Genomic DNA, 27,992 nt, shown 5'->3' on the forward strand with positions numbered 1-27,992 from the left:
AAACAACAGTAATATGATTTTCTTGAGGAAAATAACATCCCTTACTAAAAGGCTAATTCCTTCTCTAATTCAGTAATTATTTATGCATAAAGGCAGCCACATAAAAGGACCCTAGAGGTCAATGCCTAACCTCTATAAGAAAATGGTCATGACAAAAGTGATATCTGTAAAAACAGCAAAACTAAAGTGCTTCATCTCATTGGTGCAGCAAGAGGAAACCTGGCTTGCAGGGAAAGTCTCAATAGTCTTAAGACAGAAGATTTCCTGAGCCAAGTCTGATTAGATGAAATGTTTACCCATGATGGCTAGCAATGCAGCTAAAGGGAGAATACAATTAGTGGTTGATGGGTAAACCCAAGGTTTCAAAGATGAATCAGCCATTAATTTTAAGTAGTGAAACAGAAAAGGCCAGGAGTCAAAAAGGAAGCCAGGAGCAGTGGCACAGGCCTGTAGTTCCTGCTCCTCGGGAGGCTGAGGTGGGAGGATCACCTGAGCACACAAGTTCAAGTCCAGCCTGGGTAAGTAATATGGCAAGACCCCATCTCAAAAGAAGTAAAGAAAGGAAAAAAGAAAAGAAAAGAAAAGAAAGAGATGAACAGATCCCTGAAGTTGGATGCACAATGGATCTGAACAAGAGACTGAGAATAGAGGCAGTAAATCATGTGTGGATACCAATATCTTATGTGATAAATGACTTAGGTGATAACGCACTTTAGTTTCAGTAGCTATTCTAGGAGACTCATTTTCTTGTACTGATAACTTCACTGCTGAATTTTTAGCTATTACAACAACAGCAACACAAAGAGAAAAAGTAAATACTGTTTAGGTATTAAAAATTTTATAAGTTTTTCCCTAATAAAAAATCTAGGAAATCATACTAACAAATTTCTTTGCCTCAATTTAGCAAAGTAATATAAGTGTTTTCTTTTCCTTGATGACTTACTAGAGTAACTTCAATTAAAAAGAAACATCATTTTTTGTGCACTGTTTTGGAGACAGTGTGCATTAGAGAGCCAAATTGGTGCTGGCACCATATCTGTTTTGGACATCTTTAACATGACAGATAAACCCTTGCTTCCTTCAGTCATTATCATAAAATGGGGTCACAAGACTCATCTGGTCTCTAGCCCCAACTGCCCTGCTGCTGTTGTAAATGCTGCAAAATGTAGAATGTGTAAATTAGAAGTAAAGTACGTTCTGAGGTTTATGTAATTTTGTACTTTTTGCAGTCGTCTCATTTAATTAATTACTAGGCCCCTCTGTTTTACATTAGTGTTTATGTTTTACAAACATGTCAAACAGTGTGGCAATTTTTGAAACTGAGGTGTGAGACAAAGTCATGGAATCAACCTAAATGCCCACCAATAGATTGGATAAAGAAAATGTGGTACATATACACCACGAAATACTCTGCAGACATAACAAGGAACAAGATTAGCTGGGCGTGGTGGTTCATACCTGTAATCCCAGCACTTGGGAGGCCAAGACAGGCAGATCACTCAAGGCCAGGAGTTCAAGACCAGCCTGGCCAACATGGTGAAACCCTGTCTCTACTAAAAATACAAAAAAAAACACCTGGGTGTGGTGGCGCACACCTGTTATCCCAGCTACTTGGGAAGCTGAGGCAGGAGGATTGCTTGAACCTGGAGGAGGAGGTTGCAGTGAGCCGAGATCGTCCCACTGCACTCCAACCTGGGTGACAGGGCAAGACTACGTCTCAAAAAAAAAAAAAAAAAAAAAAAACCAGATCATGTCCTTTGCAGGGACACAGATGTTGGAAGCCATTATCCTCAGCAAACTAACACAGGAATAGAAAAGCAAACACCACATGCTCTCACTTACAAGTGGGAGCTGACTGATGAGAACACATGGACACATGAGGGGCAACAACACACACTGGGCACCTGTGGGGAGTGAGGGGAGGGAGAGCATTGGGAAGAATAGCTAATAGATGCTGGCCTATAATACCTGGGTGATGGGATATCTATGCAGTAAACCACCATGGCACACGCTTACCTATATAAAAAACCTGCACATCCTGCACATGTATGCCTGAACTTAAAAGTTGGAAAAAAAAAAAAATCTTGAAGTTGAGGTGTGAGATAAAAGATATAAAAGAAAACAATTCTAGACATAAATCTCCAGAGAATCCTGATAATTCTGAAGAATTACAATCATCTGAGTCATTTCAGTGTACTCATGCAACAAGGGAAACACACAAAAAATCCACCTTTACAAGAAAATCAGTGGGTTTTACAGGGCACAGTAATCCAAGTTGTACTATTCAATTTTGTGTCATATGTGACAACCTACAAATTCAGCAATGCCTCTGGCAAAATGGAAAAAGCCCTTTACTACAAATCACAGCCATTTGACAAGCAAAAGGTGATGACTACACCAAGCAGCTTTTAGAATCTCTAAACAATAAAGCATTTGTTGAGACAAAGTCACAATTAGTGAAAAAAACTAAGGAAGCAAGCTATTTCAGAGCACAACTTATCTAGAAAAGGAAAAGTCACACAGTTGTTGAGAAAAGAATATTGCCAATATGTAAAATCATAGTAAGTGAAAATGCTAGGACAAGATGCTGTCTGAGGCCAGATGCAGTGGCTCATGGCTGTAATCCCAGCACTTTGGGAGGCCGAGGCAGGTGGACCACCTGAGGTCAGGAGTTCAAGACCAGCCTAGCCAACGTGGTGAAACCCATCTCTACTAAAAATACAAAAAATTAGCCAGTATGGTGGTGTGCGCCTGTAATCCCAGCAGCTCCAGAGGCTGAGGCAGGAGAATTGCATGAACCTGGGAGGCAGAGGTGGCAGTGAGCCAAGGTTGCACCATTGCACTCCAGCCTAGACAACAACAGCCAAACTCCGTCTCAAAAAAAAAAGATGTAGTCTGAGAAATTGAAAAGGTCCCATTTAAACAAGTACAATAAGTCAAAGCACTGATGACATGTCACATGATGCTGGAGACATCTGTGTATAATAAGCTGAAAAAAACAGATTCTCTACAGATTGACAAGTTAACAGGTTTCACTGATGTCACGTCAGATTTCTAAATAACAGTATAATTCAAGGAAAATTTCTGCTACAAAGCGAAACTTTTCTGCTGTCCTAAATAAGCAAGGGTCAAAATATATTTAGTGTTACATCTATCTGGAAACAAAAGATTCACCTTGAAGGAACTGTGTTGGCATTTGTGCTAATAGTGTCCCATCAATAGTGGACCCTGTGAGAGATTTAATCTCTCTTGTTTTTAAGGTAATATTGTCATAAAGCTGCTTTTTTCAAAGAGGTACTAGTATAAAAAAACTCTTGGAGGTAAAATGGAAAAAGTTATGAATGATGCTACAAAAACAGCTAGCTTTTTAAAACAAGTCTAGTTCACTCAAGAATTTTTAAAATTACATGAAAACCTACACCAACAACACAAAAAACACCAGACACAGAAATTCGATAGCTTAGCAAATAGAGTTCTCAACCGGGTATTTAAGCTAAAGAGTGCATAAAGAAGTACCTTCAAACAATTAATAAGCCAGAGGTTGCTGACTAAAAATGGAGCATTAAGAACTGGGCTTAGCTGGGTGTGGTGACTCATGCTTGTAAAATCCCAACACTCTGGGACACCAAGGTGGTAGGCGTGCTTGAGCATAGCAGTTTGAGATTACCTTGAGCAAAACAGTGAGACCCAGTCTCTACAAAATTTTTTTTTAATTAGCCAGGTATGGTGATGGTGGCTCACACCTGTAATCTCAACACTTTGGGAGAAAGAGATGGGAGAGTCACTTAAACCCAGGAGTTCGAGACCTCTCTTAGGCAACATAAGGAGACTCCATCTCTACAAAAAATTTCTAAATTTGCCAGGTGTGGTGGTGTGTGTCTGCAGTCCCAGCTACTCAGGAGGCTGAGGTGGGAGGACCACTTGAGCGGGAGAGGTCAAGGCTATGGTGAGCCATGATCATCTCAATGAACTGCAGCCTGCGTGACAAAGTGAGACCCTGTCTCAGAAAAAAAAAAAAAGAAAAAGAAACTAAGCTTAATAAAGTACTCTATGTCATAATGCAAGTACAGTAATGGTGTTCCGGCATGTTAAAAACCCAAGTAAATCAACGCTACTAATAACTTTATTAGCCTGCATGTTGGTAATCTAGAACCAGATAATACAGACTTGTCTATATTTTGCATGTTAATAAGTATAATTTTTCTACCCTGGTTCATTTCTTTTTTGACACAGGGTCTCACTCTGTTGCCCAGGCTGGAATGCAGCAGCACGATCACAGCTCACTGCAGCCTCAAACCTCCTGGGCTCAAGTGATCCTCCCACCTCAGTCTCTGGAGTAGGTGGGACTACAGGCACACAGCACCACGCCTAGCTGATTTTTTTGAATTTTTTGTAGAGACGGCGGTTTCACCATGTTGCCCAGGCTGATCTTGAACTCCTGATCCAAAGTGCTGGGATTACTGCCATTAGCCACCATTCCTGACCTAATTTCTTTTAAAAGATGCATATATAACAGTTCCATTAAAATGAAAGTAAAAAACTAAAGCCACAGCAATGAAGAAATATGTTTAAAAGCAATAAAAATTGTTACAATAATACAGAATTAAATTTGGAACTAACTTCATTCCAGCCAATAAGAATAGAAAAATAATAGGTTACTAAATTGTCACTCTTAATTTTTAAGGAAAAAAGGCAATCTAGTTTACTGGAAGAGATTACTGAATTCTACTATTCATTACTGTGCTACTGTCTCAGTAATTTGAATAGGAGTTTCTCATACAGTATTTCAGATACACTGTTAAGTACTTTGAAAGAGATTATGCAACAAACATTTACTATAAATGAAAGCATACAAATTTAGAAAAGTACAGTGTTTACTTCTTACCAGTCGAATGAGCTGTCTGTCCAGCCACCTAAGCACATCTGGACCTTCTTCTGTTTCTGCTCTATATATTGCTAGTCGGGCCATAAGAATGGCAGCTGCCTCCTGGTCAAAAGATGCAGCAATGTTTTGGATTTGAGTTTGAGCATCTGCCCAGCTAAAGACAATAAGAAAGCATAGACATCCTGCTGAATTATTATATCCACAATGTCATAGTTGGCTACCATACAAATTTAAATTTAAAAGATACAGAAACTACTTCAATATTTCTTTTTTTTTTTTTTTTTTTTTTTTGAGACAGAATCTCGCTCTGTCACCCAGGCTGTAGCGCAATGGTGCGATCTTGGCTCACTGCAACATCGCCTATTGGGGTCAAGCAATTCTCCTCCTTCAACTTCCCAAGTAGCTTGGATTACAGCGCCTGCCACCAATTCCAGTTAATTCTTTGTATTTTTAGTGAGGCAGGAAATTAAACAAATAAAGAAAAATAAAATTAAAAAGAGAAGGAAACAAGCTTTAGGTGTTAGGCTAACTCATCCCAAAGGCAGTAACGGGCAAAGCCCAGACCCAGGCAAAGTATCGACAACATTATCCAAGAAGCCAGGGCTCAAAGGAATGTGCTCTGGAGACTCTCCCAGCACTCCCTCAAATACAGGGAGAAGAGAAACAAATTTTCCTCTCTCTTATGATGTGAGTAAACCTATGAGTTTACAGATTCCTGTTTTCTATAACTAGCAACTTCAAGTAGTCTGTTTTATCTGAGCAACACAGCAAAGGTCATGAGACATGCCTGAGTGGGCCTGGATTGCAACCATCTAGGCGCCATAGCAAAGGTTATGAGATAAGCCTGTGCAAGGATCTCGAGCAAAGCTAGATAACAGCCATCCAGGCTACATAGCAAGAGTCACTCATAAGCCTGCATTATGAACCTGTCACAGTTTAATTAACTGCCTTTGTTCTGCCTCTGTACATGAGCTTTCACGCCACTACACTTCACGCCACTATAAGCTTGTTTCAAACTAGTCAACCCCGTTTCAAAAGTGTGTATATAAGCCAAGCCCTGCCTTTGCTTGGGGCCCAGTCTTCGGATGTTAATCCACTGGGTCTAAGTGCACTCAATAAAATCCTCCTGTTCCACCTACTGGTCTCTCCAGTCTCCTGATTCCCACGATATTAGTAGAGAGGGGGTTTCGCCATGTTCATCAGTTTAGTCTTGAGCTCTGTACCTCAAGTGATCCGCCTACCTAGGCCTCCCAAAGTGCTGGAATAACAGGCGTGAGCCACCACGCCCAGCCTACTTTGATATTTCAAAATTCCAATATTACTTAAACAAATTAGCTTTTTTTTTTTGGAGACAGAGTCTTGCTCTGTCACCCAGGCTAGAGTGCAGTAGAGGGATCTCAGCTCACTGCAACCTCTGCCTCCTGGGTTCAAGCAATTCTCATGCCTCAGCCTACAGAGTAGCGACTACACACTCTGGCTAACTTTTTTGTATTTAGTAGAGACAGGGTGTCACCATGTTGCCCTGGCTGGTCTTGCACTCCTGAGCTCAGGTAATCTACCCACCTGAACCTCCCAAAGTGCTGGGATTACAGGTGTGAGCCACTGCATCAGGCTCAAACTAGCATTTTTTTAAATCACTAATAGTAGGTTTAGTATAGCATTTATTGTTTTTCAGAAAAATATAACCAAACCTAAAGAAATCTTCCAAAGTAAGTGTAAAGGCAGCTCTCCAACCACATTCCTTAAAACATTAAGATTTTTTACTACTCCAGTCGGCATGGTGGCACATATCTATAGTCCCAGTTATTCAGGAAGCTAAGGTGGGAGAATCACTTAAGCCCAGAAGTTTGAGTTCAGCCTGAGAAACAGCAAGACCCTATCTCTAGGCTGGTTGCAGTGGTTCACGCCTGTAATCGCAATACTTTGGGAGGCTGAGGCAGGCAGATTGCTTGAGCTCAGGAGTTCAAGATCAGCCTCGGCAACATGGTGAAACTCTGTCTCTACTAAAAATACAAAAATTAGCCAGGCATGGTGGCACATGCCTGTAATCCCAGCTACTCTGAAGACGAGAATTGCCTTACCCTGGGAAGCAGAGGCTGCAGCAAGCCGAGATGGCACCACTGCACTCTAGCTTGGGTGACAGTGCAAAACTGTCTAAAAAAAAAAAAAAAAACTTTAAAGACATAAAATAAGGAAGTTTAAAAAAAAAAAAAGAGATTTTTTTAAGAGACAAGGTCTCACTCTATCACCCAAGCTGGAATGCAGTAGCATGATCATGGTTCCAGTGGCACAATCATGATTCACCTCAAACTACTGGGCTCCAGCAATCCTCGCACCTCCGCCTTCTGAGTAGCAGGACTACAGGCACAGACCACTATACCCAGCTAATTTAAAACCATTTTTTTTAGAGATGAAGGCCTCATTATGTTGCCCATGGTAGTCTCCAACTCCTGGACTCAAGTGATCTTCCTGCCTCAGCCGTCCCAAAGCACTGAGATTATAGGCATGAGTCACCACACTTGGCCAATAAAAGATTTTTACGAGTAAAAATAATTGCATATATGTGTGTCCCCACACATAGATATGTAAGTCCCTATATCCAACTTTAAAATTTCATTTAATTTTTTAAATGAAATTTTAAAAAATAATTTTGTATTTAAATATAGAAATACAAACTATACAAAAATAAAGGTTTTCTCTCAACCTAAGTAATTCTTGTTTATTCCACTGGAAAATGAATTAAGTGTCAGAAGTTTCTCATTGGCCTTTCAATCATTAGTGATAAAAATCAAGTAATTAAAATTACTTTGTATTCTTTTATTTCCATGTTAATACACTGCCTAAAACCAATGAAAAGTTAACAAGTAAAAATTTCAGTCTAAGGGAATAATTTGATATTACACATAAAATAGCAGCAATTTATTACATCCAAATGCTGTATAAATCCAATCTAGTCAAACTGATCCTGGGTAGACTCAGCAATACATTTTATGTTTGTTTGTTTAATATTTCAGATATAGTGACTGGCCAGACATACTTACAGACTTCTTGAAAATAAATGCTGAACCACTTTTACATGTAAGAGTGATCCTAAGGGAATTCAGGCAGTAGCATGTTTAAAATTCTTCTCCCTTCTTTCTGTATTTTTAATTTTCTTTCAATAAGCAAATAATTATTAAATGTTTCCCAGATGGTTGAAACGTGTGAATTATCTCAGTGTAGTAAACAGTAAGAAGCAAAAAAGAATGAGAATGTGTGAAAGAAGACATTGGTAATTTTGAAAGTTATGTTTTAATGCAATTTAAAGACTTCATGATTATACTAATAGTTTGGTTTAGTGTTTTATTAATTATTTTAATTTTAATTTTAAAAATCAAAGAATTAAAAACAACACTGTTTGAATCAGTACTTTCCAAACTTGAATGACCATATTTATTTGCTTTGAACTATGAAGGTGATTTTTTTTATTCTGAAAATATAATGGTGCAATAGAGGAAATACATTCCAAGTGAACACATGCGAATTTATTACTTATTATTTCTTTAGACATAAATTAAAAGGTATGTTCTTAAAGTCAAGTTTAAAGGGCTTCTTGACATTATAAAAATCAGTATTCTACATTTCCCATACCCCTTCACTGTGATTCTTACAACTAGTTTAAACCAAAATTCCTAGATCAAAGTTATTTTCTATATGAAAAATAGAGTAACTTTGTCTTCTCAGGAGCCTTTATTTTCATATGGCTTATTCACTTAACCAAAACACTTGTCTAGGCCCCGATAGTCATAATCCTAGTTTAAAAAAAAAAAAACACAACTACAACAAAAAAAACCAAGATGCTCTGATCATTGGAAATGGTTGGGATAAGTTAACTTGAAAAGATGGATGCTTTTGGTAAGACAATGCTATAAATGGCATCATAACACACATATCTCTCTACAAATAGCCTCATAAATTCTGTGCAAACTGAAAATATATAAGCCCATGATATTTCTCACAGACAGCACCCTGTCTCTTGAAAGAGTAATCTAACCTTTTAAAACTTTTCATTTTAAAAATATTTCAAACATAAAGACAGTAAGAAGAGTGGAATAAACTGCTATATATCCATCACCTAGATTGATCAATTGTTAGCATTTTAACACATCTGCATTATCATTCTCTCTCTCCATTTATATATACATTTTTTGCTGAACTCTTCTAGATTAAGTTGGAGACATTATGACCTTCTGCCCGAAATACTTTAGTGTCTATCTCCTAAGAACAAAAAATTATCTTATATAGCTCCAATTATTAAATTGGTGAAATCTAACACTGATATATTGTTATTATCATATAGAAAGAGACCATATTCATATTTCCGCAATTGTCTAATAATAGCTTCTAAAGCAAAATTTTTCCCTGACATCGCATTTTGTCCAGGATCACACATTGGCATTAGTGGTAATGTTTCTTTAGTATCCTTTAATCTGGATCAGTTGCTCAGACTTTGTCTTCTAAGACATTTTTGAGTAGTATAAACCAGTGACTTTGTAAAATGTAAAAACTCCCTCATTTGGTATATCGTTGTTTCTTTAAGCAAATGTTCTGAATGTCAAATTTAATGTGTGCACACACGTGTGTGTGTGCACGCGCACACATGTTGAGAGGCATAAAAAAACTGAGAAGTTTGCCAGGAATCAGTACTTCCGAGTTCCTTATCTGAAATCTGAACAAATCTAAGGGAAGGTTCAGTTGACATTTTTTCTTCAAATGAATAATGTATCCCCATGACATTGTTCCAGGACGTGAAGTCAAAGCAAGGTAACAGAACAGGACAGTCAATCTATGTACAACCCTGTGCTAAGTAATAGATCATCCAATACAACTAATATTCAGTTCAAATGTTGTGTTCATGTCCATCACTCATCAAAAGTCTTAAGATTTTCAAGAATGAAGCTAGAGTTTAAGTACAGTTGATGAAAATGAGAGCTACAAATGCCTTCCTTATCCATTGTCTAGACCATGACTAAACTGGGTAAGTTTACTGATCAACACTTTCCCTATCCAGACAACCAAGTTCAAGACAAATAGAAATAAAGACCAAAGCCTGTTCATTTCTAGATTCACCTCATCTAAAAATCTCTTCCTAACTAAACTCATTCCACAATTATTTTCCTTTTGTTTTATACTTCACAAATATATAGAGATACCAAAGTAGCAGCGAAATAATTTATTCCTAATTCCTAATAAAAAGAAGCGTACTAAATTCAATTAAATTTGTTGTCTCTGCAAATCCTGGGCAAAGATGTTACACAAAATACTACCCTATAATTGAATCTGTTAGATACAGACTTTACCTTTTGTGGTCTCAACAAGTGCTAGTCAAAGTGTGGTATGTGAACCAGTGCCACGAAGTCAATAGAGGAACTGACAGTAAATATTTAGAAACTGAGCAACTTCACAAAATAATCTTGTATCTTATTAATCTAATAACATAAAACAGGGAGTTTGTTTTAAATCACTTTTTAAAATTTCATTTTTCTAGTAATTCATTTTTATTGTATTTAATAAAAGCATCTGTACCCGAAGGATTAGGGAAAAAACTACAACTGGCCCTTTACCACAGACAGTGTGAGGACTACTCTATACTACACCATCATATAGCAGGAGGCTAAGTATGTTCACGGCTTCTGCATTCATACTCTCCCACAACAGAACCTACTCCACAAGCAGAAGCTGAGTAATGGCTTAACAGATGAATTAAATGACTAATAAAACTTGAAAAAAATAGCTAAGAATTTTTATCACTAGTTGAAAAGTAATGTGATTAATTAATGTGCTGTCATATATATAATGGATTATATATATTATTATTGACTATTATAGGTAAATGATTCTTCTCCTCTCACAGGAATGAGGTAAATAATATTTTGAAGGGTGTGTCTTAGAAGTACTTTTTAAAATTGCTCTTACAGTTCTTAGTAATGAATATTGTAGCAAATAAGCTGGGTTAAAAAGAAATAAATAAAATACTATTAGTCACAAATATTCACTTGCTAGTCATGGATGTCACCCAAAATAGGAATCCACTTTGGAAACACAACCTAGATAGTTGTGATATGAAAATCAAATCTCTTAACAAATACAACTTACTTCCTAGCAATGGTGGTCACTCGGATGCGTCTCTGCCCACTTGAATGCTGATACTGAGTCACAAACTGGATTGCACCACGCCCTCCTTGAGGAATTGGAGCATTATGCTGTATAAATATAATGGAGTAAAACCTAAGCAAATTTTACTATGTTGTTGTCATATAATCACACGCTGCATGTCCTAGCACTAAAAATAATTCATTCTAAAATTGATTAGAAGGATACTTATTTCCAATGCATTCAAAACAATTATAATTTGTCACACAGAAGGGAGAAATTAATTTGGGAGAGGAGGAAAATACTCAAGAATGAGAGAAGTCAGTCCTGCTAGGAAATCAATTTTCAAGTAATATATAAGCAAGAGGGACATGAAAGAACAAAGAAAAGGGAGAGCACAAAGAAATTAAAAGATAAGACGTAAGTGAGGTCATTTAAGCCAAACTGCACAGTTTGGATATCCCTTATCCAAAATGCTTGGGTCCTGAAATGTTTTGGATTTTATATTTTTTCAAACTTGGGAATATTTGCCTTATACCAATTGAACATCCCCAAATCCAAAAATCCAAAATCCAAAATGCTCTCCAATGAGCATTTTCTTTGAGTGTCATGTCAGCATTCATAAAGTTCCAGATTTTGAAACATTACGGATTTCAGATTTGAGATGTTCAACTTGTAACTGGATAAAGAGAAATTGAGCTAAGTCCTCGTCCCCTAGGTATAGAAGATGAAAGCAGAACTTTTAGGAACATAATCATATGATGAACAACCAACCAATGAAAGATTAATAATGAGAAGAAACTAATAGCAATATATAATAATTATCATCAGAAAGAAATACAAGTAGTCAATAGGAAAACTTTATTCATGCCTTCTGACAAGACATTCTTGCTTTGTTTTTGTGTGTCATTTTGTTTTGCTTTTGTCAATAAGAGTCAATATATTTCTTATAAATTTTAATGTTTAAAAAAAAACTATTGCGGCCGGGCGCGGTGGCTCAAGCCTGTAATCCCAGCACTTTGGGAGGCCGAGACGGGCGGATCACGAGGTCAGGAGATCGAGACCATCCTGGCTAACACGGTGAAACCCCGTCTCTATTAAGAAATACAAAAAACTAGCCGGGCGAGGTGGCGGGCGCCTGTAGTCCCAGCTACTCGGGAGGCTGAGGCCGGAGAATGGCGTGATCCCGGGAGGCGGAGCTTGCAGTGAGCTGAGATCTGGCCACTGCAGTCCAGCCTGGGTGACAGAGCGAGACTCCGTCTCAAAAAAAAAAAAAAAAAAAAAAAACTATTGCACCTGCCTTAGGAAAGCTGATTGTTAATATTTTATGGTTCATTTTATGCCTAAAAACTATTAATAAATAAGTCAGTACTTTATATTATTCTTCAATGTGATTAACTACCTCCTGTGGCAGAAAAAAAAAAAATGTTCCCAAATATGATTACTTTCCAAACTTTTTCTATGGATTTTCACATATGAGACCTTCTTGTAGGAAGACTCATGTATCATATACACTTTGTGACAACTAGAAAAAGCTAGACATCTAATTGCAAAAATGCATAAGTAGAAGGGAATTTTAAGTAACTGCATTTATCCTTCAAGTTTATATTCAAAAAGAAAGAAAGAAAGAAAACAGACTAAAAGTTGTGCTATCCAAGGTTTGGCGTTCGTAGGTTTCCCTGCATTTCTATTACAATATGTCTCTCACCAAGGAGTTTAGCCTTGAAAAATAAAAATAAAAATAAAAAACAAATATAAATTCCAATACAGAAAATAAATTTTGGGTTATATCTACTATAGGAAAAAAATATATGAACTATTCATGGTCTAAAGTAAGTACTTATTCAAATGTAAGTTTTGATATTCAGATGTAGAAAGTCATACCTGATTGACAACCTCAAAATATATGGCTAAGGTTGTAGTGGGACTAAGTCCACATATCTTCCACTGACATGTGCCACCTGTTCCTATCTCCTGTAAAATAAAATAAAGCATGTTTGAAAGTTAGAGACATAATTTATTAATTTTATATTAAGGTGAAAAAGGAAAAAGACCATAGGGAAAAAAAAGTCATGTTTCAAACTAATTCAATGATGTTAAGAGCTTAAAATATGTTAAGACTATAAGTATATTATAAAATAAAGCTTTTTTTTTTTTTTTTTTTTTTTTTTTTTTTTTTTTTTTTTTTTTTTGAGACGGAGTCTCGCGCTGTGTCACCCAGGCTGGAGTGCAGTGGCGCGATCTCGGCTCACTGCAAGCTCCGCCTCCCAGGTTCAGGCCATTCTCCTGCCTCAGCCTCCGAGTAGCTGGGACTACAGGCGCCCGCCACCACGCCCGGCTAGTTTTTTGTATTTTTTTTTAGTAGAGACGGGGTTTCACCATGTTAGCCAGGATGGTCTCGATCTCCTGACCTCGTGATCCGCCCGCCTCGGCCTCCCAAAGTGCTGGGATTACAGGCTTGAGCCACCGCGCCCGGCCAAAATAAAGCATTTTTTACATAATAAAAACAAAATAATTTTTACATAATAAAAGTAAAATTCAAATTCTTGCTAAGTAAATTACAAAAGTATTAATATAAGTTCTTCATACTGTTGTCGTTAAAAACATATGCCATTTGGCCAGGCGCAGTGGCTCACACCTGTAATCCCAGCACTTTGGGAGGCTGAGGCAGGCGGATCACAAGGTCAGGAGATGGGGACCATCCTGGCTAACATGGTGAAACCCCATCTCTACCAAAAATACAAAAAATTAGCTGGGCATGGTAGCAGACACCTGTAGTCCCAGCTACTCATAAAGCCGAGGCAGGAGAATGGCATGAACCCAGGAGGTGGAGCCTGTAAGTGAGCCGAGATGGCACCACTGCACTCCAGCCTGGGCAACAGAGCAAGACTCCGTCTCAAAAAATAAATAAATAAAAAATAAAAGCATATGCTATTTAATGAAGTAATTGCAAGTAACGTTATCCTTCTATCCAACTACTGGATCTGTATAAAGAGGAACTGATTTAATATATAATATATGCATTTACGAACACATGTTCTCTGGATGAGAATTGTTAAGCACTCTGATTCCCAAGAAAATGTCATAGATATAGATAGATAGGCCTTTACCATGCAAACTGCTTATATATATTAATTTTTTAGCTTTGCCATTTTTAAAGTTGATTACCCACTTTGTATTATTTGTCCCATCATCCTCTCTACAGCTACATTTTACAGTGCATCATACTTCCATTAAATTGGATAAAAAGAACATAAAGAACTGAAATTCCAAATCTGGCTAATTTGGTTACTTTTTTGAAAATTCTGGTAACAAAACTCAATTTAGAGCTAATTTTGACTTTCAGAAGTCTCCAAATTTCCAAATCATTAGTTGTTTTTTTTTTTTTAGGTACACTGGGGCAAGACATAATTTAGGCATAAAAAATAGAAGACTGGTGACAGTACAAAAATTTTAATTAGGGGTAGATGGGAAAAGGGTATGCAGAAAGAGCAACCACGAATGGAGGTATACCAATGGAAGCTGAACTACATAAAACAACCAATATAAGAATTCTGAAAGGAATGCTATAGGCTGCCACCCCAAGTTTTTGTTGGTGCTATCCTGTGCATTCACTGTATCTTCTTTTTTTCTTTTTTGGCGGGGATAATGGGTGGGGAACAGGGTCTCTCTATGTTGCCTGGGTTGGTCTCTAACTCCTGGGCTTAAGCAATCCTCCTGCCTCAGCCTCTCAAGTAGCTGGGATTACAGGTGCAAGCCACAGTTCCTGGCCCTATATTTTCTTTTTAGAATAAACACAACTTACATTTTCAGACACACAGGGTCCTTTAGAATTGAGCGACACACAGGGTCCAATAGCTCCTGAAATCTTTATTTCCCTTGAGGTCTGCCAAATAAGAATATAGCATATTCGGTTTCCTCAAAGGTAAGTTCAAATGTTCAACTACAGGTGTATAAGAATATAAGATATTCATCTATATTTAACACTCAAAGCCAATGAAAATACACTAACATGAAAAATAATCAATGAGCACTTCTATGCTCACTGCCAAATTAAAAATCTGGCACCGACCTAATTTTAATCTTCTATTTCCATTAGCACATAGGAGGTCTCCATTTGGGAACCTCATCCTAACTTCACACTCCTACCTACCCACCCAAAATTCACATATCCTAATCCAAAACCTTAGACACCCTATTCTATTTTTCCTCCCAGAGAAAATCTGTCACCAAGATTGGTCTCTACCCAGTCTCTCCTGCCACCAAAATTTAAGCTATCACAATACCTTCTAACTAAAAAAAAAAAATTAGAAAGCCTGCTTTTCTTACTTGAGATTCTTTTACCTGACATGCGCAGAATAGCACTGTCAGATGAATCTTACGCAAAATACCTAATATGACACATATGTCTGCACACTACAACCAGCTCCCACAAATTGAAGCTATTTCCCCTCATTCCAATACAAAGCATCTACGCTCACTGGGCAGTTTTCTCAAACATACAATGCTGATTCTCACCTCTATGCCTCTCCTCACACCAGGTTCCTGAATAAAATGCATTATCCTCTAACATCTTTAAAAAAAAAAAAAAAAAAAAAAAACAAACTGTGGCCAGGCACGATAGCTCATGCCTGTAATCCCAACACTTTGAGAGGCTGAGGCAGGTGGATCACCTGAGGTCGGGAGTTCAAGACTAGCCTGACCAACATGGAGAAACCCCGTCTCTACTAAAAATACAAAATTAGCTGGGCATGGTGAAACATGCCTGTAAATCCAGCTACTCAGGAGGCTGAGGAAGGAGAATCGCTTGAACCCAGGAGGCAGAGGTTGTGGTGAGCCGGAATCACAACACTGCACTCTAGCCGGGCAACAAGAGCGAAACTCTGTCTCAAAAAAAAAAAAAAAAAAAACTATAAGTCACACTCCTCTAGAATAAATTGTGTCCTATATATGTTCATTTTTCTTCTCTAAACCTTTATAGCATTTTTATAATTATTACATCATTCTATCACATGCACTGTTTTCTTTTCCTGCCTCTCTATCAAGAGAATGCTAAGTGTCTCTACAGCAAGACGTGTACCTTAGATATCCCTAGACATCTCTGTAATTTCCCACACAATGTTGGGCATATAGCAAGCATTCAATAAAACAAGTTTAATAAATATTTAATGAAAATTCAAAATTAATGTGCTTAGAATTAATTTAAAAATAATCAATTAGGATTAGAAGCACTTAGCCTTTGGGTATTTTAAATCCAAATTTGAAATAAATGATAGAATTATGTAATAACAACTAATCATAAAACAATTACTGATTATCCAAAGGTAAAAAACAGTTTCCTCTTAAGTTAGATAACAATTCCCATCATTAACCTGGCACTAACATAAATAGATTTGGCTCTACAAAAGATAAAACAGGCCGGACATGGTGGCTTATGCCTGTAATCTCAGCACTTTGGAAGGCTAAGACAGGCAGATCACCTGAGGTCAGGAGTTTGAACCAGCCTGGCCAACATGATGACACCACGTCTCTACTAAAAATACAAAAATTAGCCAGACACGGTGGCACACACCTGTAGTCCCAGCTACTCAGGAGGCTGAGGCTGGAGAATCACTTGAACCCAGGAGGCGGAGGCTGCAGTGAGACAAGATCATGCCACTGCACTCTAGCCTGGGCGACAGAGGAAGACTCTGTCTCAAGAAATTAAAAAAAAAAAAAAAAGATAAAACATACTTTAAAGAGTTAAGCCCTATATAAAGAAAAAAATAAAAGTTAAAGAATTATTTTACCAATATTGTTCTACTTTTCTAACAATTGTTCAGAAATGCTCAAGTAAAGTCTCATACATTGAATGATGACACTCTTCTGGTGAAGAAAATCTCTAACTCAGGTTTAAATAAAAAATAACCACAATTTTGAAAGCAAATACTAAATTTGATTAATGACACTTTAGAATTATACTCTATAAGTTGTCTCTTGATAGCATATCACACATGCCAAGTTTTGGTTCTTACCTTTATTTCTAGTGTACCACCAAAGCCCATTTTAAACTGTCCATGCATGTCTTTGGTAAAGACTCTTTGAAAAGTTTGTTTGAATAAGGAAGTATTGAAAGAATCACCCATTACCATGTATCCTCTGCATGGAAAGAATAAAAAAAAACACTTGACACAGTTACTGAGTCCGTGTGTTAAAATCGTAGAAGAAAATTACCTCTCAAGACTACCAATAAATTTTAAAGATATTTTCCAAAATGTGCTGTATTACTCATTTTTAATATTCAAATATATATGAGAATATCCTCACCCCACAAATAATCTCAATTCCAAGGATAACAGAGTGCCCTTAACAGTTGCATTTGTCCTTGGCAATTTTTAAAAAATTATTCTTTAAATAGGCAATATATCCATTATATTACAAAATTCAAAAGGTACAGAAGAGTATATAGTAACAAATGTTCTCCACATTGGTAAAGGTACCTGACAGTTTCCAGCATGCATTCTCTCTTTTTTTTTTTCAGACAGGGTCTCACTCTGTCGCCCAGGCTGGAGTGCAGTGGCACAATCACGGCTCACTGCAGCCACAACCTCCTGGGCTCAAGCCATCCTCCTACCTCAGCCTCCCAAGTAGCTGGACTACAGGTTGCACCAACATGCCCAGCTAATTTTTTTGTTTTTTTGTAGAGATAGGGTTTTGCCATGTTGCCCAGGTTGGTCTTGAACTTCTAGGCTCAAACAATATGCTCACCTCAGGTTGCCAAGGTGCTGGGATTACAGGCATGAGCCACCCATCCGGCTCATTCTCACTCTTAAAAACGAGTATGTGTGTGTATGTATATGCATGTATTGCCTGTGTCACATGAAATATACATGTTATACCGAGCAAATGAGAATGGAAGAAAATTAAGAGAGTATTTTCACTTTATACACTTACTTTAAATTTTTTTCAATAAGCATATACCTACTTTTTTAATTTAAAAAATGTTTAATATTAACTTGAAAGTTAAAAACTATTTTGATACCATTCCTTCTCTAATAGATTGGCAAAAATCAGTTTGACGGCAACATATTATGTTGGTGAAGCTATGGAAAAACGGGCACTCTCATACACTTCTGCTGGGACTGCAAAATGGTACAACCCCAGTACAGAGCAACTTGATAATATCTAACAAAATTATATATGGATTTCCTCCTTAATCCAGCCACCCCACTAACAGTAATCTATTCCAAAGATATTGTAACAAAACAAAAACAGAGAAACAAAATACATTCACAAGGTTATTCACTGAAGCACTATTTGTAACAACAAATGTTTTTGTTTCCTTTTTTCCTTGTGTTTGAAATATCGTATTTCAAACACAAACTCAGAATAACACAAAACTGAAAACAATCCAAATAATCATGTAATTAGAGACTAGCTGAAAAAATATTACATCCACACAATGGAGTAATACACTGCTACAGACTGATTTCTAGGATATAAGTGAAAAACACAAAGAGGGGAAAGATGTATAAAATATTCTGTTTATATAAAAGGGGGGTACACATATGCATACAAATATTTAGACACACTTGTTCACATTTTTAAAATACTTTATTACTTAAACATCAATAAAAGATACAATCAAAAATTGAAATAGGCAAAAGAATAAAACTGATGTGTTGTAACTAATTGACCATAATTTTATTTTTGATATCATTAAAAGTTTTTATGTTATCTCTGATGCTTATTAGAAATTGCATCCTTTTACGTTTTTTAATGTTACTGGTACCTACATTTATAATTAAACTTTGTACACTGACCTTGATCCAGAAGTCTTGCCAACTTCACATATTAATATCAATAGTTTATAGATTCTTTCAGATTTTCTACAAACATGTTATCTATGATGATCTAACTCATCATTATACCTGATAATACATCCCATTTCTCTGCTCCCTTTTACAGTAAACCTCTATAAAGGAATTGTCCACACCCTTACATCTATCTTCCAAATAAATCCAAAATCCAACTACTTCCCACCATCTGTACTACCATCACTTGGTATTCTTACATCCCTATACTCTACTAAAGACAAATGAAGTCAGCGATCTTTTTAAACCATTAAGTCAGATCATCAAACTCCTCTGATGAAAACTCTCCAATGCCTTCCCATCTCACTAAAGGTAAAGTCCAAAGCCCTTTAAACAGGCCTTTGAAACCTACCCTCCTCACTCACTCCATTCCAGCTACTTTGTTCTCCCCTTGCTATTTCTCAACATCACAGGTACATTCTCTTTTTTATTATTATTTTTTGAACCCAGGTGCCACTCTGTCACCCAGGATGGAGTGCAGTGATGCAATCATGGCTCACCACAGCCTGGACTTCCCAAGCTCCAGCAATCCTCCCACCTCAGCCTCCCAAGTAGCTGGGACTACAGGCACACACCACCATGCCCAGCTAATTTTTGTATTTTTGGTAAAGACAGGGTTTCACCATGTTGCCCAGACTGGTCTCAAACTCCTGAACTCAAGCAATCCACCCACCTCAGCCTCCCAAACTGCTAGGATTACACAGGTGTGAGTCACAGCGCCTGGCCCCAGGTACATTCTCAACTTTGCACTTGCTATTCCTCACTTGGAATACTCTTACTTCATATACGCACATGACTCACTCTCACTTCCTTACATCTTTGCTAAAATATCACCTTCAATAAGGCCCTGCCTATTCATCCTATTTAGAACTGCAAACCCCAATTCTTCTTTCCTGACCTTTTTTCCTTCCCAATGCTATCACCATCTGACATCCTATCTACCATACTTATCCCATCTCCTCTCATTAGAACTGTACGATCTAACATGTGGCTAGTTAAATTTAAATGTAAAGCAATTAAAATTAAACTTTTAGTTCCTCAGTCATACCACATTTCAATGGGACAGCACAAAGAATATATACACTGGGAAATTATACGGAAGAGTCCTGCACTAGAAGATAAGCTCCATGAGGGCAAAGATTTTTATGTTTGGTTCAGTGCTTTACTTGCAGTGCCTTGAGCAGTTTGCTACATAGCAGGTGCTCATTCATTTTTATTAGATGAATGAACTGAATAAATAAACCTGAGAAAGGGTGACATATCTAATCGATTTTTAAGCCTAATTATTTCAAAAATAATAACTGCTCATGGAAGAGGAAAGAATATCTCCCAAGTCATTCTATGAAGACAGTTATCCTGATGCCAACACCAAGCTAAAGAAAACTACAGGCCAGTATCTCCTATGAAGATAGATGCAAAAATCCTCAACAAAATGCTAGCAAATTGAATTTAGCAACAACAAAAAGGATTATACACCATGACCAAGTGAGATTCATCCCAGAAATGCAAGGTAGGTTTAAAATCCAAAAAGCAGTGCAATATACCATATTAATAAGGACAAAAGCCACATGATCATATCAATCGCTATAGAAACAGCATTTAACAAAATCCAAAAACACATTTTCATGAGTTTTTGGAAGGGAACTTATTTAATCTGATGAAATCCACAGCTAATATCTTCTAATGGTAGAAGACTAAACAGGGCTGGGCGCAGTAGCTCATGTCTGTAATCCCAGCACTTTGGGAGGCAGCGGCACGTGGATCACCTGAGGTCAGGAGTTTGAGACCAGCCTGACCAACATGGTGAAACCCTGTCTCTACTAAAAATACAAAACTTAGCTGGGCATGGTGGTGCATGCCTGTAGTCCCAGCTATTCGGGAGGCTGAGGCAGCAGAATCGCTTGAACCCAGGAGGTGGAGGTTGCAGTGAGCAGAGACTGTGCCACTGCACTCCAGCTTGGGCAACAAGAGGGAAACTCCATCTCAAAAAAAGAAAAAAAAAGACTAAACAACTTCCCCCAAAGATCAAGAAAAATACAAGAATATTCACTCTCACCATTTTTAATCATTTTTAATAGACATTCCAGCCAGGGCAGTTAGGCAAGGAAAAGAAAAAGCATGCAGATGGGAAGGAAGAAGTAAAACATACCAATTTGCAGATGACATGATGTTATATAGAGAAAATCCTAAGAAGTCCACAGAAAAACTATTAAAACTAATAAACAAGTTCCACAAGTTTGCAGGGTATAAAATCAACATATAAGAATCAATTGTTGGCTGGGCACAGTGGCTCATGCCTGTAATTCCAGCTCTTTGGGAGACCAAGGCAGGCAGGTAACTTAAAATAAATATGAAAATTAGCCAGGCATGGTGGTACATGCCTGTAATCCAGATACTTGGGAGGCTGAGGCACAAGAATCGCCTGAACCTGGGAGGCAGAGGTTGCAGTGAGCTGAGATTGCACCACTGCACTCCAGCCTGGGTAACACAGCGAGACTCTGTCTCAAAATTTAAAAAATTTAAAATTTTAAAAACTCAAGGCACGGTGGCTCAGGTCTGTAATCCCAGCACTTTGGGAGACTGAGGCGGGCAGATCACAAGGACAGGAGTTCAAGACCAGCCTGGCCAACATGGTGAAACCCAGTATCTACTAAAAATACAAAAAAAAATTAGCCGGGTGTGGTGGCAGGCGCCTGTAGTCCCAGCTACTTGGGAGGCTGAGGCAGGAGAATCACTTGAACTCAGGAGGCGGGTCCAAGCCTGGTGACAGAGCCTGGGTGACAGCGAGACTCCGTCTCAAAAAAAAAAAAAAGAAAAAGCATGAACTAGGTTTCATCAAAATTTAAAACTTTTGTGCTGCAAACAATACCATCAAGAAAGTGAGGGGCAGTGGCTCACACCTGTATTCCCAGCACTTTAGGAGGCCGAGGTGGGTGGATCTCTTGAGGTCAGGAATTCAACACCAGCCTGGCCAACATGGTGAAACCCTGTCTTTACTAAAAATATAAAATAGCCAGGCATGGTGGTGCACACCTGTAATTCCAGCTACTGGGGAAGCTAAGATAGGAGAATCACTTGAACCCAGGAAGCAGAAGTTGCAGTGAGCCTAGACTGCACCACTGCACTCTAGCCTCGGCGACACAGTGAGACTCTGTCTCAAAAAGAAAAAAGTGAGGGAAAAAACCCGTAACAGAAAATATCTTTAAGTCATATATCTGATAAAGGAATTTATATCCACATAACAAACTATTTTAACAATAAAAAGAAAATCAATAGCCCAAATTAAAAATGCGTAAAGAATCTGAATAGACATTTCTCCAAAGATACACACATGGCCAGTAAGCATATAAAAAGATGCTCAACATCATTAGTCTTCAGGGAAATGCAAATCAAAACCACAATGAGATATTACTTCACACTCACTTGGACAGATATCATCAAAAAGACAGACAATAGGCTGGGCACAGTGGCTCACACCTGTAATCCCAGCATTTTGAGAAGCAGAGGCAGGAGGATCGAGCCCAGAAGTTCAAGACCAGCCTGGGCAACAAAGTGAGACCTCGTCTCCGTAAAACAAAAGTATTAACAATTAGTTAGGTGTGGTAGCATGTGCTTGTAGTCTCAGTTACTCAGGACGCTGAGGTGCGAGGATTGCTTGAGCCCTGGAAATTGTGGCTGCAGTGAGTTATGATTGCACACTGCACTCCAGCCTGGGTAACAAAGACCCCATCTCAAAAAAATTAAAATACAGACAATAACAAGTGCTTACAAACATGTGGAGAAACTAGAATCCTCATACTTTGGTAATGGGAATTTAAATTGGTACAGTCACTTGGGTAAACTGTTTGACAGTTCCTCAAAATGTTAAGGACGGACTACTACATGACACAACAATTCTGCTCCTAGATATATACGTAAGAGAAAGGAAAACACAATCTCCACACCAAAACTTGAACACAATGTTCAAAGGACCATTATTCACAGTAGCCAAAAAGTGGAAATGAAACATTCATTAGCCGATGGATTCCTAAACAAAATGGGGTGTATCCATCAAATGGAATACTATTAAATGCACTTTGACCCCTTGTTCCCTTTTTACTCAGCAATAAAAATAAAATAAAATATTAGTACATTCTATAATATGGATGAACCTTGAAAACATTATGCTGAGTAGAAGAAACCAATCACAAAAGACCATTTGATTCATTTCTTTTTGAAACAGTCTCACTCTGTGGCCCAGGCTGGAGTGCAGTGGCACAATCTTCTTGGCTCACTGAAACCTCCACCTCTAGGTTCAAGTGATCCTCCTGCCTCAGCCTTCTGAGTAGCTGGGATTACAGGCAAGTGCCACCACACCCAGCTAATTTTTGTGTTTTTTAGTAGAGATGGGGTTTTGCCATGTTGGCCAGGCTGGTCTTGAATTCCTGACCTCAGATAATCCTCCCACCTCAGCTTCTTAAAGTGCTAGGATTACAGTTGGGAGCCATGGCGCCCGGCTCTGATTCCTTTTTTTGTTTGTTTTTTGAGACGGAGTCTCACTCTATCGCCCAGGCTGGAATACAGTGGCATGATCTCGGCTCACTGCAACCTCTGCCACCCGGGTTCAAGCAATTCTCCTGCCTCAGCCTCATGAGTAGCTGGGATTACAGGCGCCTGCCACTACGCCTGGCTAATTTTTGTATTTTTAGTAGAGACAGGGTTTCACCATCTTGGCCAGGCTGGTGTTGAACTCCTGACCTCATGATCTACTCGCCTCAGCCTCCCAAAGTGCTGGGAATACAAGCGTGAGCCACCACATCCAGCCTCTGACTCCATTTTAAAAACTATCCAGAACAGGCAATTATCAGCTGTCTAAGGATGAGAGGGTGGTGAGAAGAGAAAGGAGGGAGTAATGGGAAGTAACTGCTAATGGGTACACAGTTTCTAGGGTAATGCAAATGTTCTAAACAAATTATGGTGATGGCTATGCATCCTGTAAATATACTAAAAGCATCAAATAGACATTTTAAATGGTAAGTTTATGTATGTGAATTTTATCTCAAAAAAGGTGTTAAAGTAATAAATCAAAATAATAACTTCAAAATATCAAAGTGAGCTTTAGAAACAGACCTTTATAACGCCACATTTTTTTAAAAATTTAAAAGTGTGCTTTACTGAAAGGAATATCAAAAACTACTAACAGATGTGTTGCCCTGAAGTACTGGGGAGATGCCATTTTTCCCTAAACGGTCATTATTGGTTTATATCAGTAAATGTCATCATTTGCTTATAATTACAAAAACTGTAAAAATTTAAATACATACCCAGTAAGGTTGGGACAGCATTTCATCTCCAGGAGACCAGTCTGATCTAATGCACATGCATAGATATCAATAACATGGCCAGTTGTAGCAGCTCGATTAGCCAATGCTTCAAAATGCTACAAAAGATTTTTTTAATTAAAATAATATACAAAATCATCCTATACATCTTTTTTCAATTAACAAATCAAAATTACCTAAGAAGGACTAAAAGAACAACTCATCATAATTTAAATTATGGTTTGCTATTTAACTTTCTGTAATGTTAATAAAATTATGTAACAACTTCTGTGAGTCTGACATTTTCACATTTTTTTTCCTTAAAAGCCACTCTTTCTAGATAAACCCCTAGATGAAGCCAAATTTAAAGAAAGGCATCTTGCATATTTTGTTCTTCACACACAAACATAGTAGAAAAACAACAGGTCGGGCGCGGTGGCTCACACCTGTAATCCCAGCACTTTGGGAAGCCGAGGAGGGCGGATCATGAGGTCAGGAGATCGAGACCATCCTGGCTAACACGGTGAAATCTCGTCTCTACTAAAAACACAAAAAATTACCCAGGCATGGTGACAGGCACCTGTAGTCCCAGCTACTCGGGAGGCTGAGGCAGGAGAATGGCATGAACCCAGGAGACGGAGCTTGCAGTGAGCAAAGACTGCACCACTGCACTCCAGCCTGGGTGACAGTGCAAGACTTTGTCTCAAAAAAAAAAAAAGAAAGAAAGAAAAACAATGGAGAACTCTCTTTCCTGGCTAAATCCATACCCAAGTAACAAAAACATCCAAAAATAGAGAAAATACAAAAAGCAGTAAGATAAATGAATCTAAAACCTTTTTTTGAAAGGTTTAGAAGCTGTAACCAAGAAAAATTCCAAGCTCATAAAGGAAATTAGTTGGCAAGAAAAAAAAGCATCCACTAACAGTTAGTGGCAAAAATTATGTCATAAATTACTTTTAAAAATATAATACTGATGATATCAAAAAATACATGATACAGCACAAACTAAACTAAAACTGAACTCTAGAGAATTAAAAAATTAAGAGATATTAGCAAATAGAACCAATATAAGAGTGTCAAAAATCAACATTAGTGAAATGTACTTACACAAACCCAAAAAACAGGAAGTTAGATGAACATAAAACAACTTACAAGAAAATGATGGACTATTTAATCTATGAACAATATTCATATCTGAAGGAAAAATTAAGGACTGTCTCTTGGAAATGAAAAACTGAAAAATATAAAAACAACTTTTCCTAAACAGAAAGACATTCTTTAACATGAATATTTAAAAAGGCATAGAATGTTTCTCTAAGTAATAATTTTTAAGGAGATACCTACTGACACCTACTATGAAGTGTTTAAATATTTCGAACCAGAAAAAGTATAACAAGTTATCAAGAAAAAATGAGTATTTCTCCAATTCTGAATACCAGTTGTAGTATCAAACTGTATAATATCAATTTCTATCAAAAACTATTTGTATTCTTCTGCCAGCAAATGAATATCTGTTTTCTAATAAGGCAAAAATATTTAAAAGTCGAAATTACCTTAGTTCCCTTTTTAACATATTTGGCATTGTCTTTGTCAATGTCATGCCACGATCTTATAGGTGTCTTCAACTCATCTCCAACCACCATTCCAGGCCCCTGAGTAGCAGGACCGCCGATGAACATCATGATGCGAGCACCAGTGTTGGGAAAAGTACACTATTAAAAAAAAAAGTCCAGAGTTTAAAACAAAACATACAGATATACATTTGACAATTTTTTATATATTCCTTCTAAATAAGAAAAAAGCATATATTTTCTAAGAAATAAAATAATCAAATGTTTACAATGAAATTTAAAAACAAAGGTATCTGAACAACTTTCTTGTAAAATCCTATGGTAAATAGTAGTACATTCCTAATTCTAAACTAATCTATGAGCCTAATCCCTATAAACATGGATATTTCTCCTGCTTAACTCATCTTAGACTGGGAAGAGTAGAGAAAGAAGTGGAAGAGTGAACATATTTTGTTTTGTTTTGGGTTTTTAATTTTCTTTTTTTACTATTTTTTTTTTTTTTTAGAGACGATCTCACTATGTTGCCAACACTGGACTTGAACTCCTGGGCTCAAGTGATCCTCCCACTTGAGCTGGAATGAGAAGTGCATGCCACTGCACCTGGCTCTTCTACTTTTTTGCTGGTGTTTTACTTTTGTTTTCGATGTTTAGAACATAAGCATAATCAAAAAAAAAAAAAAGGCTGGGTGTGGTGGCTCACACTTGTAATCCCAGGACTTTGAGAGTCCGAGGCGGGTGGGTCACCTGAGGTCAGGAATTCAAGAACAGCCTGGTCAACATGGTGAAATCCCATCTCTACTAAAAATACAAAAAATTAGCCGGGCATGGTGGCAGATGCCTGTAGTCCCACCTACTCGAGAGGCTGAGGCAGGAGAATCACTTGAACCCGGGTGGCAGAGGTCACAGTAAGCCAAGATCATGCCGCTGCACTCCCGCCTGGGAAACAAGGTGAGACTCCGTCTCAAAAAAGAAAAAAAGAGGCTGGACATAGTGGCTCACGCCTGTAACCCCAGCACTTTAGGACGCTGAGGCGGGTGGATCACCTGAGGCCAAGAGTTTGAAACCAGTCTGGTCAACATGGTGAAATCCTGTCTCTACTAAAAATACAAAAATTAGCCAGGTGTGGTGGCACATGTCTGTAGTCCCGGCTACTCAGGAGGCTGAGGCAGGAGAATTGCTTGAACCCAGGAGGCGGAGGTTGCAGTGAGCCAAGATTGCACCACTGCACTCTAGCCTGGGCGATGGAGCAAGACTCCATCTCCAAAAAAAAAAAAGAAAGAGGCCCAAAGCAGTGGCTCACACCTGTAATCCCAGCACTTTGGGAGGCCAAAGTGGGTGGATCACAAGTTCAGGAGTTCAAAACCAGCCTGGCCAATATGTCTCTACTAGAAATACAAAAAATTAACCGGGCATTGTGGCGGGTGCCTGTAATCCCAGCTACTTGGGAGACAGAGGCAGAGAATTGCTTGAACCCGGGAGATGGAGGTTGCAGTCAGCCAAGACTGTGCCGCTGCACTCTAGCCTGGGCGACAGAGTGAGACTGTCAAAAAAACAAAGAGAAAGAGAGAGAGAGAAAGTACGTATGACTTATACTTCTAGTCCAAGTGAATGGATTGAATACCCCAATCTACTTCCACTTCCTCACAAGGTGTCAGTGAAATAAGAGAAAAGTTGTTGTTTAGGCAGATCACTTGAGGCCAGGAGTTCAAGACCAGCCTGGCCAACATGGCAAAACCCTATCTCTACTAAAAAAAAATACAAAACTTAGCCGGGTATGGTAGCGTACACTTGTAATCCCAGCTTCTCGGGAGGCTGAGGCAAGAGAATTGCTTGAACCCAGGAGGTGGAGGTTGCAGTGAGGCAAGATCATACCACTGTACTCCAGCCAGGAAGACAGAGTGAGACTCTGTCTAGAATAAAATAAAGTAAAATAAAAAATAAATAAATAGGCAAGACACCGTGGCTCATGCCTCTAATCTCAACACTTTTGGGGGCCAAGGTGGGAGAATCACTTTAGCCCAGGAGCTCAAGATCAGCCTGAGCAACAAAAGGAGACCTGGTCTCTAAAATAATAATAATAATAATAATAACAAAATTAGTTGGGTATGATGGGACATGCCTATAGTCCCAGCTTCTCAGGAGGCTGAGGTGGGAGGATTGGTTAAGCCAAGGAGTTCGACACTGCAGTGAACCATGATCATGCCACTGCACTCCAGAGCCCAGGCAACAGAACTAGACTCTGTCTCAAAAA

The 27,992-nt window shown here is 38.2% G+C and overlaps 1 protein-coding gene across 4 annotated transcripts in view; it reads right to left on the bottom strand.

Annotated features, from left to right (window-relative positions):
* The window catches only part of SEC23A (Sec23 homolog A, coat complex II component), a 72,404-nt gene that overhangs the window by 18,781 nt on the left and 25,631 nt on the right, over positions 1 to 27,992 (bottom strand). For all 4 annotated transcript variants that reach the window (XM_025391497.1, XM_025391496.1, XM_025391495.1 and 1 more), the window contains 7 exons: positions 25,724 to 25,882; positions 24,174 to 24,289; positions 17,032 to 17,155; positions 14,823 to 14,903; positions 12,902 to 12,991; positions 11,021 to 11,127; positions 4,886 to 5,039 (listed from right to left, as the gene is read on the bottom strand). In XM_025391497.1, coding sequence (XP_025247282.1) covers positions 4,886 to 5,039; positions 11,021 to 11,127; positions 12,902 to 12,991; positions 14,823 to 14,903; positions 17,032 to 17,155; positions 24,174 to 24,289; positions 25,724 to 25,882 — 831 coding nt within the window. The remainder of the gene's footprint in view (positions 1 to 4,885; positions 5,040 to 11,020; positions 11,128 to 12,901; positions 12,992 to 14,822; positions 14,904 to 17,031; positions 17,156 to 24,173; positions 24,290 to 25,723; positions 25,883 to 27,992) is intronic.

The sequence above is a fragment of the Theropithecus gelada genome, chromosome 7b (genome assembly GCF_003255815.1).
Source record: "Theropithecus gelada isolate Dixy chromosome 7b, Tgel_1.0, whole genome shotgun sequence".
Lineage (NCBI taxonomy): Eukaryota > Metazoa > Chordata > Mammalia > Primates > Cercopithecidae > Theropithecus > Theropithecus gelada.